We start from the raw sequence: 14769 nt of genomic DNA on the forward strand, positions 1-14769 counted from the left end.
TCGTTATATTTAGTATTTGTATTCGAGTTGATATGAATTTTTTAATTTTTATTTATTTTTCATTCGGAGAAGCACACACGATTTTACTCTCCACTCTTCTCTTCTCTCCGCATTACTAAGTATGAGCATCGCTGTATTTTTATTCTTGTATAATCTAAATATGTATGTATATATATATATATATATATATATATCTGCAGGTAATATGAATGTTTTTATCCTATCCTATATTCGCGGCTCGCATGTTGTACAGACGTTTGGCTTAAATTTTTCACCATCACTAAAAAAAAGCAATTCACTATCTCAAACACTATCATATCCGGATACGCGAATAGAATTTTTCTATGCATAATAATAATACGATATAATAAGCATAAAAAACAGACTAACCTGTACTTCTAATAAAGATAATCTATGTTTATATGCGTTTTCGTAAATTTTTTTTTTTACGCCTCTGAAAATAACTTCAACTTAATTAGTATCCTAAAAAAATTTAATTATTATTTTTTAAGCCTTTTATTATGACTGACGTCAGTTTAATAGCAATACTGTTTCTTTTTTTTTTTTTTTTTTTTTTTTTTTTTCAGATTATTTTTTTTTTTTTTTAACAAAAATTTTTAACATTAAATTTAAACAATAAAAATTTTTCTGGAAAAAAAAAAAAATAAATTTATAAAAAAAATATAATCTTTTTTCTAAATTTAAATGAAAAATAAATAATTAAATTCAATTAGAGGATAATTTAACAGTATAAAAACTCTGACACCCCTTAATTTTTTAATAATTTTTTCCTCCTATTGGTATTATTAATTTTTTTATAGTATTTTTTGTATCGGCTGGAGATAAAGGCGGAGTCCAGTGACAGGCCCCGTCGCCTACTCACGCGATCGATGCTTTCATTAAGCTCGTGGTATTAATTACTCGGCGGTTTTGCTTCATAACGGTAGCGGTTTTCTCTCGTCGACAGCTTGGTGCCCCTTTGCTAGTCATCAATGCTCACACCGCTTCGCATCTGCACAGCTATGTACGTCCTCAATCAACGGCATCCAGTATGGTTGTGTTATCAGAGAAAGAGTAAGGAGAAGAGACAACACACACCAGATAATAGAGATTCTATCCGAAGATATATAGCCTTTTGTTAAATAATTGAGCTTAAATGCGATCATTTGAGACCTAAATATAATCATAATTATAATTATTGTTATTGTTATATTAAACCAAATACCCTTTATGGACTCTATAACTGATAAATTCATATATGTTCAATGTTAATAGATCATATGTGTATAATCTATCGAGGTCGAGTAATAGAATTCCGACGTCAATGTCAATTGAGTTTTATTTTTGGTGATTGTACGCCTGCGGTTTTGTGTTTCGGCTGTCGGCAAGTCCGTTCTATTACTATCTATAACTGTAACTATAACTATAACTATATTTGAACATGTTACCAAAATTCTCTATAAATATTATTTACAATTCGAATTCAGCATTATCGTATTGCTAATACTCGTTCATTATTTTATATCATGAAGCAATTGTAACTCGATTTATGCCGGGCTCTATTGTTTATGTTACTATACTCCATATCCAAATGGTCAAAGTTATAGTTATATTACTCTGGTTACTGCTGCTGAGTCATGTTAATTGGTCTCATTTGCTGGGCACTCATGTCAATAATATCGGTTGCTAATGACCAGTAATAAATGAAATCCATTTTTACTGAGTTTCTCGTGTACTGGTGTCCATGTTTTTTTTTTTTTTTTTTTTTTTTTTTTTATCGATTTGTATATTTTATGGATAAAATAATTTATAGATTTTTAACAGATGAATTTTAACCTGAATTAAATTAATCTGACTATTTAAAATGTCCCATATAAAAAATTTTTGTTATAAATAAAATTCAACTAAATGCTACTTAGCTATTGATAAATCATATAACCAAAAAAATGAATTCTAAATTACAGCGGACAGTCTGCGAAGAAATCGAGATGGTTGAGCTGAGCGGAAGCAGCCAACCAACAGTGATGTTAGGGCAATTAAATTCCGGGGGGCTACCAAGCCTTATGACGTCAGTTCCAGGATCATCCTCGTCCTCATCAACGACGACAGCTGCGTCTTCTTCGACTACGACGACCAATCGAGCAGGAGTCCTCGAGACCCAAGTAAGAGGCCAGTGGTACCGCGTGTATGTCTCCCTGGAGGATGACTATTTGAGCATTTCCCTGGACGAAAGCTACGAGCACATACTGGGGAACGGTGGCCCCCTCAACGGGAACCTCAATAACAACAACATCGACAGTCTGAACGACCCCGATGTTCCCGATTCGGTCGCGAATCAGAAACGCATTGTTCGGGTGGTCAAGAGTGACAATAACGGGCTGGGAATTTCAATAAAAGGCGGCAAGGAGAACAAAATGCCGATTTTAATTTCGAAGATCTTCAAGGGAATGGCGGCAGACACCACCGAGCAGCTGTACGTCGGTGACGCAATTCTCGCGGTAAATGGCGAAGATTTAAGAGAAGCTACCCACGATGAGGCTGTCAAGGCTCTTAAGCGGGCTGGCAAGGTTGTGGAACTTGAGGGTAAGTCAACTTGTTGTTACTTTACTACTTTATTCAATGTTTATGATTGTTATATATATATACAATTAAGAAAACAATCAAATTTATCTGACGGGTATATTTTTATTTTAATTTATCATTATTGTAGTATCGGGAATGTCGTGGTATGCATGTGTATAAGTGTTTTTTTTTCTCTTCTTCTCTCAGCCTTATATTTTTTTTAGTTAAAGTATTTTATTTTATTTTAGACTTAGAGTTTTGAAAATAAGACCCTGCGATGCTAGAGTAATAAAACCCAGGTCATGTTTTTGACGCTCAAGATTTTTGTAAATTGTTTAATCCTTCACCATCTGTCGTTTTATTACTCTTGCAATTAGTGTGTAAGTTAGATAAGGATGGGCGATGGTCCCAGAAGGGACAAGTTTGGGTCTCGACCTTTGAAAAAAGGAAAAATAAGATAGTTCCTAAGTCCTAACTCACGCGGATAGTTGTATGAAGAAAATCATCTCTTGTAACAATTATTTTTTAAATAAAACTTAATATTACCGAATTACTGTTAACCTTACTATATATACCCGATATTACATTATTATGATTAGTTATATTACTTGCCTACTTGATCACCGTTTTTATTGAGTTCCCGGTTTATAATACCCAAGGAATTATTTTAACGTTGTTTCGCTTTTTATCTTTATATTAATCGTGACGCGAGATAACTACTAACGGTAGTTATTCCCTTATTTTCTTTGTTAAAGTACTTGGAAAACATTAAATTATCATTACTTTGTCTAGTTTTATCTCAGATCAAGTTTTTTTTATTATTTTATCCATTAATTTTCTGATGAGGTAATTGTTTTATCAAGAAATAACACAATTATATTTTATAGTGAAATTCTTTATGATTCTTTTCCCTTTAAGTTAAAAAGAAATTCATTTATATTTGTCGATTAATAAATGGTCGAAGAATCAAAAAAGTAAAATTTTTCTGCAGGTAATTGTAAATTCAAACCGAGTTTATTCACGGTGGACTAATAATTTCCTGTAATAATTTCCCACCCGGACATTCATTCCGCATTCTTTGGAGGTAATCGATTTCCACTTAGCGAGTACTATTGCCCTAAAAAAAAAAAAATATCCGAGTTTAAATAAAAATAGTAAATTGCTTGGCTTAAGAAACAGGATAAATACACTCTCTGGAGTAGGGAATAAAAAAGGATTGCGCGACTGAGAGAATCTTTTGTAAACTTTCAAACTAAACCAGATTCTCAAGACTAAACTAAACTAGACTACACTCGATTTCAGGCAAACTACCCTCGCGCATATTTCCCGTAAAAGTACAATGTATGGATGCATACTTTGTGCTTGATCGTCACTGGATCGTCGTGGAGTTTTTATACCTCTACTTTGTAGTAGAGCTTAACCGGGTTGGAAACATTAACGAGACTCTTATTCCAATTAGCTTTAAATACACGGTGCATTAAGTGGTACGGATTTGCTGTTCGTTTTAATATCGAATTTAGTGTCTCTTAACTATGTACCAAGATTGTGGACCCACTTTTCAATTCCCAGAATAATTTCCCTGAATTTCTTCCCTAATTTTTTACTCTTATTCATTTCTTTTTCTTTCTCTTTCTCTATCTCATTTTCTATTTTTATCTACTTTTTATCCCGACGGTATACCATCTTCACGCTCTACGTCACATTACTCCCACTACATACTATACCAGTATGTAATACCCACTAGCGTGATGAGCTTTTAGCTAAATTAATTTTTTTTTTCTTCAATGGGCTTTGGCACTTGGCCTCTTTAAAGCATAATTTTGTTGGTTGGAAAATAAATTTTATGTCATTAATAATATTTTTTTTCCTCTACTTATTTTTTTCCCTGGGTTTCTAAACTCAAGTGTAACACATAACGTCCTCATTTAATCAAACCTTGTTTATTTTATTCTGTACTTCGGGATTTAATAATGTTTGCTCTCGTCGTTACTCCTTAAATATTTCAGTGTAGTTGATATTTTATTTTACTTTTGCTAGAGACCTCTGATTTCATTTTTAAATATTTATTCAATCAAAATTTTTCAAGTGTACCAATTTATCAAAGATTTATTTAAACTCAATATTTCCCTCAAATAAAAATTATTAAAAAGAAAATTTTTTGACAGTTTGATATTTAATCACACTGGAAAAAAAAAAAAAAAAAAAAAAAAACTTTGTTAAAGTAAATATTTTTTAGTCTTATTTCAAAATATTTACATCTCTTAATTCAAAAAAAAAAAAAAAAAAAAAAAAATATAAATTTTAGTTAACGAAAATTTTTCTTAAATGAAGTTAATTTAATAAATAAATAAATAAATTTACCAGAGTCATGATTCAATAAAATAATGACTCGGATATTTCTTGGCCTTAACCTGTGTCAATAACAACAACACGAGCATTAAATATAACTTTCACGGGCTTTGTGTGTTATACAATCCAGCAATTCTTTACAGTTATTTTTTCTAGACCATCCATTACTTAGCTCTCAGGGTGGCTCAAGTATACCGCACCGGGTCAAGGAGAGTAATCGACTCTTTCCATCAATTACATTCTTCTCTTAAAGATATCTCCGTCTTTATCTCTGGGGCTTCTGTTCCTGTTTACTATTGTAATTGTAAAAGTAATAGTAATAGCAATTATTTTCTACTCTCGATCTCGATTGTAACGATGACTCAGCCGTCGAATACAGTTGTCAGTCATTCTTGAACAGTCTATCACCCTCGTAGTTTGTAGTCTACACCGAGACCAAGACAAAAGCTCACATGTAAAAGTACACATGTCATAATTCATAATAGAGAAACTTGGTAGGTAGTACAGTATAGTGTATAAGCAATAAGAGAGAAACAAAGGAGTGAAGGAGAGAGGAAAACAAATGATCGTAAGGTGACAAAAGGAGTTGAGAAGCAAGTTTGTACTACTGGGTAAAGATTAGAATAGGACAGGGTTGAACAGGAATAAAGGAACGAGCATTAAAAAAATGACAAGACTGAGAGTCGTTGAGTGATGAGTTATGAGTTGTGACTAGAAATTAAAATATTGAAACTGGAATTTAATAAGAGATGAAAGCTTTTACGTTTTTTTTTTTTAAATCTGTCTTGTGAGAAATTAAATTGCTTGCAATCAAAAGGGTTATTATATGAGATGTAAATGTCTTTTTCAAGCGAGACACTACCCTCTCTTTGGAATTGATTAATTTTTTTAGTTATTAATGACAACATTCATATAAAAAATAAAAATAGCATTCTCTTATCGTTAGAATTTTTTAATCATTAATTAATCTTGTCGTATTATAAATAAAATTAAATTAAAATGTCAGCATCAAGACTGCAATCAGCAATGAATGTAAATTAATGTTAATTAAAATTTTTATCAAAGTTACATAACTATCTGTCACAATTATGTATAAATTAATTTGAGCTTTCATGCTCGGTAGCTAAAGAACAATAACAATAAAAATAAGTTTAATCGATGTTTAGTTGGCTCGCTTAGCAAAAGACACGATAATATCACAAGCAACCATCAAAAACACACACGCAAACTTAAATATGAATATCATTGGGCCTTTATCCTCTTATCTTTCTCCACCTTACATGTTTTAAAGTAACAAACTCATACTTTTAGTTTTCCATCTTCTTCTTCTTGTTTTTGTTTTCTTTTTTTTTTCTTTTCTTTTTTTTTTTGTTTTTATTTTTGTTCTTCTTGTTTGTCTCTTACACATTTTATATTATATCTTATATAGGAGGTTTATCTGAGCAGTAAAAACCTAGCAAGCGTTTCACATCCTCAACTTATTTTTTTCGGTGTTTATTTTCTTTTTAGATTATATAGGTCTTATTTATTTTGAAAACTTATTTTTTCGTTATACAATATTTTTGTAGTTTACTTGCTGTCAGTTGCAAAAGTCTTACCGGCTACGGCTATTTTTTATTCTCTTTAGTCTTGACAATTTTTAAGGTAAATAAGCTTTATATATCTTTAAAACTTTTCATGTATATTTAAAAGTTATATTATTATTAAACTAAAAAAAGTCCACGTCGTTTGATTTTTTCTTTTTTATATTTTTATGAATTTATAAACTAAATATTGTTCTTTCGAGACATTATTGTTTGTAAACAAACATCCAAACGGTCTAAGGAATAAGGAACTTACAAAATAGTTAGTAATACTTTTATCAATTTTTAATGTGACCATTTCTTTTTAAAAAATGATGAAGGATTTTTTTTATCAACATTAATATTAAAACAATATTTTATTAGAGTTTTAATAAAAAAAAAAATTCTATGCCAGAATAAATTTTAAATTAATTAATTTGTAAAAAATTATATTAATCTAAATTTTTTAAGTTTTCTCACGTGATGACGAATTTACTTTTCGAAATTCTTTTATCATGGATTAAATAAATGCAATTTAAAGAACAAAAAAAATAGGTACTGTCTAAATATTAAATTGAATATTAGGTTAAGTTATTAAGAATAATTGAATAATAAAAGATGAGTCTCCTTGATCGTAGTTCTGCGACTAAAGAATAATAAAATAATGTATGGAAATAAATGTAAAGATAGAATTTATCAAAATGACGTCATTGTGAGTCTGGAAGGTGGCTGAACTATAGGGGAGGGGGTGAGAGATCAAGAAGAGGCTTGTTATAGTCAATTTTATTTGCATAAGTATATGAAGCATGAAAATCGTGGTACTGCCTCTTTGGTAGTTGGTGAAATGTAGGACACCCGTGAAATAAGATAGAAGCGAATGGAATGGAATGGAATGGCAAACTACTATTGGTATAAGGAATAAGGAATAAGAAATAAGGAATAAGGAATAAGGAATAGGGAATGAGGTATAAGGTGTATCAAAACCAGAAGAGAAATGACGAAGAGTTTTCCCGTTACTTCAGATTTGAGGAGCCCAATGCAAGGAAACCCAGAAGGAGCCACCGAATAACAATTACTTAATATATAACGTTCTCCTCCGTTGAAGATATTCGGAGACTAACCGGAATTCGATGCGATGGTGAGCGCTTAACTGGAATAATCGGGTGGAGACTCTAGAAGTTCCCTTAAATTGCCGGAATTAATTCAACAATTAGACTCTATTGTGCAGTATCCTTTTCAAAATTTACGTTTCAATAAAATTTCCCAATCATCTGTTTGGATAGATTAGTTATACTTTATTAAAGTTTGTCAATTATTCTACGGATTGCAGCGCTGCCACAAAGTTAGTAGATATTACCAACCAATATTAGTCCCACAATTATTGTATTTTTTACGGCAATTATTATTATTATTAAAATAATTAAATACATAGTACATATAATGTAAATATATGCATTTAAGTTTGTAGCCTCGAAACGATTCTGAAACAAGTTAGCGTGTCTCCTTTCCAACAGCGTCTCTCATTATCCTTCCTGGCGATCTTTCCGGCGGATCCAACCGAATCCTAGTGAAATATCGCCTCCTCCTGATTATTAATCACCAACAGTGAGCTATATCCAGAATTCCAACTCCGACATAACTGAAATTTATCAAAATTTTAATTATTTACACTATTAATTAGCGCCTCAGTCCGTTTTCATAACTTGAACTATAATCTACTTAATCTAAATCTAAATTTTAGGTAATGTATAATACAAAAATCATAAAAATTTACACGGAGAAGAGCCCTAAATTTATTTGGATAAACATTTATTAAATGTTCCTTCTCTAACGCGGACATTTATTGGTCCCCAGAAGAACGTACGTGAATTCCCAGTAGTGTCCTTCGAAATTGGAATGCGTAATTTCACCGTGCATTGTCGGGCAAGTACGTACGTTCTCCACCCGCGACTTGGATAGGAAGACGCATGACAAGTTGGTTGTACTACTGGCAAAGAGACACAAATACCGCCTTCTTTCTTTCACTTACATCCCACGAAATTCTAAATACTTCGCTTCTGATTTCAACATTCTTTCACTCAGATTTATTCCAAAATCTTAATCCCCCCCCCACCCCCCAATAAAGGAAACAAACTCTCAACAGCAAGAGTATAAAAATTAAATTCAAAATAATAATTATTATTATTATTAAAAAATAAGCTCTGTGTTAATAAATAAATGTGTGATTTACTACACAAGCGACAGCATATATGTATAGAGAGAGTTCTTTCGATGACAAGCTTTGCGTTGGCCTCTTGGCTATTGTTACGCCGCCACGCTATTAGCATTCATTGTCATAGCAAACTCCAACTTGTCTTTCTTTCTTTCTGCGGTGAGCCTCCACTCTATATATACATCTACACATACATTCTCATACCTAGCTAACCTGTATAGGTAAGTTTCTGTTATTTCACAGAAACAAACAGTAGTACACTGAATTGAAACTAAAGTTACACATTTCATTTCGATTTTCTAACTAATAATAAGCTATGTACGATATATAAATTAGTTTTTTAAAACTTTTATTCGCTAAAGCTCATTACAGTCATCTTTTGGACAATTTATACTTCACTCAAAAGAATTAAAATAATTGCTAAATAACGAGGATAAATAATTGAAAATTACCTGTTAAACAATTTTTGTTCGAAAGCTTTTAAATGCATCTGTAGACTTTAAAACTTCCAGGAAAAAGTTAATAATTGAATAGCTCCTTAAAATATTAGCTTTAATAATTTTAAAGTAAATTATTACTCTCCTCGGTTAAGTAAAATCAAACTATTTAATGAAGATAAGCTCCGATCGATACACTCGTTTTAATTGCAATTAATTTTTGTTGCAATTATAAATTTCAAACTCGAACCTCCGATGTTTTAAACTTCAATTAAAGTCCTCATTAATTTTTTAAAACTTTCCCGATTATTTCTGACGAGATAGACTCTAATTGTTATTATTATTATTATTATTATTATTATTATTATTATTATTATTATTATTATGAGATAAAATTAAACATGGATAATTATTTTACAAAATTATTGAGACACTTGGGGAGAAAAAAAAAAAAAAAATAATAATAATAATAATAATAATAATAATAATAATAATAATAATAATAATAATAATAATAATTATAATAATTATAATAATTATAATAATTATAATTATAATTATAAAGTTTACGAACTTTAAAAACAAGTTACTCGATAATTATTTGAATAATAAAATAAATTGACTGAGAAGAGTGTTATTTTTTTTTTGTTTTTGCAATGCTCAACTCCAGGCAACAATAAGGAGCAAAAAAAAAAAAGTAAATGAATTTTTTCTACATTTATATCCATAAGATAAGTACTAAGTAAACTTTAAAATCTTTCGGAGAAATTTATTTCATTCAATAAAATTAAAGTTGCTTAAACTTACTTAGAACTAAAATCTTATAACTCGGTAAATACTTTAAAGTTGGTAATGAGTTTCTTTGTATCACTTTTACTTGATTACAGCCCGGTGAATTTGGGTAGACAGACTGAGGCCAATAGAAACACCTGCTATAAAAAGTCGCCTAAAAATAAGTTTTAAATCGTCAAAATGATGATTAAAAAATTTTTTATCTTCAAAATATTATTTTATTTTATTTTTTTTTTTAAATGTAAAAAATTTTAAAACCTCCATTTTTTGAATTTTTGAATATATTTATTGATTTATTGATCGATTTATTAATTTAATAATTTAATAATTAATAAATGAATATGCATTATATATTAAAGCGTTAGCAAGTGTGTTAATTGTAAACATCTGTTTAACATATTGAAAGACCGGGAAATTAGCATGCCGCATGATAGACGTGTCGAGAGGATCTGACGATGCCTGAAGCTGATGCCTGGGCAGGTATCCCCGGCTTGGGCTGTGTTAGCTAGTACTTTGCTATTGCTGTCGCTATTGCAGTTGGTGTACTAGGCACTAGGGCCGTGGATCCCCTGGCTCTAAAACCCCCGAGTAAATTGAGTCACGTTCATTCCCTCATGTCCGACATCAACGTGCTGTGGTTCGCAGAGGCTCGCCACAGGAGATGCATCTAAACGTCAACCCCTTCAGAGAGGGTCCTTTGACACGGAATACCCAATAAATAGCCTGGTCAATTTTGTCCAAACTGGCAAAGCTTATACATCCGTACGTCTGGTCACCTATTGAGCCGTTCTACTGTCCGATACGATCCAACATAATTGTCATTATTGTATCCGGCTGTCGTTAGTGTCAATCTCACTCATCATTCAACTTAAGACCATTATATTTTTTACTTTTAATTTAGAAATTTTTTCTTGATTTTATTTAAATAAATTTTTATTTACCTGTTTACCTGTCGATCTTTATTAAAAAAGAATTAGGATTTTATTAAATAAATTTAAAAGACTGTTGTCTGATCCTGAGCGTACTCGTGACACTTATTAGCAACTTACTGTTTTCTATTAAAACTTTTTTTCTGTTTAAATTTTATTTATTTCTTTTTTATTTTTTATCGCGTTTTGCTACACTTTGAGGACACCCCTTGCGTTTCTTTAAAATTAATTTAGTTTTCCTTTAAAGTCGAGACTGTAATTGAATTCCTCGACATCAGGATCGGATCTATAGGCAGCTTCTCTGTAATCTACGATATAAAAAGCCCCAAGTACTACAATATTTTATGTATTTTAATCCTATTATTTCTTTTTTACAACGACCCGCTTTGTAGAGTGAAAATTAAAATTCAAATTTTCGATAAATTCAATTCAATTCAACCTTTATTTTTATAAAAATAACTCATCGCTCTCTATTCGACATCAACATAATACCGTTTTGATTAAAAATATGTATTCAAAGTAAATTTATCTAAAAAACATACGTCGGAAAAAGTATTCAGGGATTCAATTATCGTAACTGTCATGTAATTTAATTAAACATCAAAGGATTTAATCCATACATTTTCAATAAATACATTTAATTAAAATTTCTTACTCAAATCATTTCAAATTCATAAATATAAATTAATGGACATCGCTTTTGATGATTCATTTGATTTTTACAACTTTTAATTATCATTTTTTGTTTTAAAGAATTTAAAATTTTAAATTGACAAAATGCTTTACATTTTTTTTTTTTTTTTTTTTTTTTTTGTTCGGTAAATTATTACCTCAATTTACCAGCGGTAAACAGAATAAATAAACGTTTTTATTCGCGTTGATAAAAATAAAATATTAACCTTATCTTCAACCCGATCTGAAAAACACAAACTGGAAATATCAATATTATAAACGATAAACGTAATAATATCTGAATGATACTGAAAAATTTAAAGCTTTTTTTTTTTTTTCAATAAAAAAATATTCAAATACGAATTTAAAAAAAAATTCACGTACTGATAGAAGAATTTATTAATTGTTAGTAAAATAATTTATTTAAAAACGATTAATGTATATCGTTAGACTGAATTTCAATTTCTTACAAACTATCGATCGAGGAAAAAATATCTCATGTATACTTAAATTAAAATTCAGCAGAGGTAAAAAACTCAAGTCAAACATTAACCGAAGTACAAGTTGCATAAATTTCTCATAAGAGGGAAGGCAAACACACGCGATAATTATCGATCGTGCAAGCTTAAATCGGAAGCTTGGTTTGTATTCGGAATAGCCGTAAGACCTAATTCTTTAATATAACCATCCATGGATCCAAAGTAAGATATACATATGTACATCCATGCCTCCCAACTCAACACACTGAATTTTCCCCATAAATATACCTTCTGGCTGAATGTATTGCAATTCACGTGGGCTTGTAGCTTCCTGGCTGCGTATCCGCCAGTAACCAACCTATCAGGTAGAATCATGCCCGAGTAAACATACAAACTCATCGTAAATTCACGGGTAGTGGGCGGGAAGAGGTGAAGCAAAAGGGGGAGTTCTGTTTTACGGATAAGTGCAGATGGTTTTCCAATTTGAATCGACGCGCTGGTAAACGTGCGAGTGATAGGAAGCTAAACGAAATAGGAGAAGGCCTGTTTGTTGGAGCTAAGGGAGGACAAGCCGAAGGAGAGAGGAAATACAAAATACAACTACAATTACAACGGTGTATACAATATGTAGCATGTAGTGTGCCGGGTGGTAACGCAAATACCGGCTCGTGCAGATAGCCCTTATCGGCTGTTTAATATCGCCCTCACCCTCCTTCTCGTTTCCCTACGATCTATCTGTATCTGTGTCTCCACATATGTGTGTGTAACCTAAAAAGCTCCCTGACGTCTCCCGTCGGCTTAGTTCTATTCAGGAATCCCCTTCTGGGTGAACACCCGCGGCACTCCAGCAACACATACCACGCTCCACATTTTCGACGCTGCTGCAATTGCACAAGATTGACCGATAACGGTCACGAGAGCAAGCTACTGAATTTTCCCCAAGTTATCGCGGTCTGCTTAGTACGACTAGACGCCCAGTACGTGAGCAAGTTTGCTGCCCGGTTACGTGTCTTTTATAATATCTACAGTTTGTTGATGGTATAGTGTGATCCAGGCCAGAAACTGGAGATCAAGGACTAAGGCTGAGCAGATATTTAAATTTTATACTAAAATGAATTTTCGATAGTTCGATTGACGATGGAGAATCTTTATTATTATTAATTATTATTAATTCAGAAGCAAATTTTTATCACATCTATAAATTTCACAGATTCAATTTCCAAAATAAAAAAAATTCACATTATATTCTATCAAATAAACCATTTGAATATTTTTTATCAGACTAATCTATTACATTACATTATATTCTATTATTAACTTAACAATTTTTCACATAATAATTTTTAGATTCGTTATTCGTTACTGGTTATTATTACCAGGAGCTGGTGGAGTAGTTACAGGTTAGACATGCATTAGGATAGTTACATCGCGTGCTCGAAGGCATTCACATTAACAGTGTGCTTGCTACTAGTATGCACAGAAAACAGTGGCTGATGCCCTCGACGATCTCTGGTTTTGCAGCAGCATGTAGTGCTCGTTGGCGTGCTCGTCACTATTTCTTCGACAACGGTTCTTTTATTTACTTTGTTTATCATTGAATTATAATCATAATGATAAAAATTTTGAAATATTTAAAAAGTTTTGATCTGTCGTCGGTGTATCGAAAGATGGATAACTTTTGCAAAGTTGTTTGAATTTCATATTATTACCTTGAGTCTTTTCAATTTTTTATGTCATATATATATATATATATATATATAGATATTTATACGTCAATACGGTCTTGACATTTTATAGAAAGCTCTAGGAGTCTTGGGGCTCAACAGCAAGCGAAAGTAACCAGTGTAGGGTGTAGAGGGAGAATGCAATAAAGTATAAATTGGAACTGTCTTTACCGAGTTGTCAGGCCATCTATTGTCATTTGCTCGATAACGATTCGCTGTTCGGAGAGATTTTTCGATTGTAGCCTCTTGATGTATTTCGGATACTCGATACGTTGATCAAAGCCCTGTCTGTGTCGCCTTTGCTATTTTATTTCCGTGGTGAATTTACCAATTTCCCTTTCATTTTTTATTCAACTCTGTTTTTTTTTTTTTTTTTTTTTTTCAACTGCCTAAAATAACGTATTCAAGTTTCAGTTATTACCTCTGATATATTATACACGTACTTTTTCATGAATTCAACCTCTCAAATGTTTAAAGTCCTCAATATCAAATGTTTGATATTAAACAAAAAGCGCTAAATTAAAGTATATTTTTTTGGTCAACGAACAGCTTAATTAAGTATTTGATTTTTTCGGGCTTCAAGTAATTGAACACTTGTAAGTGATCCAAGTCAATTGCTTTACCATTTCTGGAAACATTTAATTTCAAGTTATTTATTTATTTTCAATAGAATACATTGAAGTGAGCCATTGAAAATTCGTTTTTGACACAACATATTCTTGTTGCTTGTTGGAAATATGATTTTCACCGAATATAAATCTATTACTTTAGAAAAATCAATTTCCGATATGAAATATGTTTAAAAGCGTTCAGATTTTTTTTTCTAAGAGAAATAACTTTAATTTCATTGAAATTTTTAGTTAACATGGTCAATAACAGTATTTTTATTGAAAACTTGCTATGTTATCGTTAAAAATTTATTAGCCAACAAAAAGTTACACGATTTAAGCATCTGTTGAGCTTAACATCTTGCTTTTCCACCGATAAAATCCAAAACACGCATAGCTCCATGAATTTTTTATTGTTAGAACTATCGCTGTTACATAAATCT

The 14769-nt window shown here is 31.2% G+C and overlaps 1 protein-coding gene across 4 annotated transcripts in view; it reads left to right on the forward strand.

The window, feature by feature from the left end:
- Syn1 (Syntrophin-like 1) overlaps window positions 1-14769 on the forward strand; it is a 120713-nt gene that overhangs the window by 4107 nt on the left and 101837 nt on the right. For all 4 annotated transcript variants that reach the window (XM_074254201.1, XM_074254202.1, XM_074254203.1 and 1 more), the window contains exon 2: window positions 1965-2583. In XM_074254201.1, coding sequence (XP_074110302.1) covers window positions 1965-2583 — 619 coding nt within the window. The remainder of the gene's footprint in view (window positions 1-1964; window positions 2584-14769) is intronic.

Source organism: Cotesia typhae, unplaced genomic scaffold, assembly GCF_013202065.1.
Source record: "Cotesia typhae breed Kobodo isofemale line unplaced genomic scaffold, CoteBio_Ctyphae scaffold_13, whole genome shotgun sequence".
NCBI classification, from domain to species: domain Eukaryota; kingdom Metazoa; phylum Arthropoda; class Insecta; order Hymenoptera; family Braconidae; genus Cotesia; species Cotesia typhae.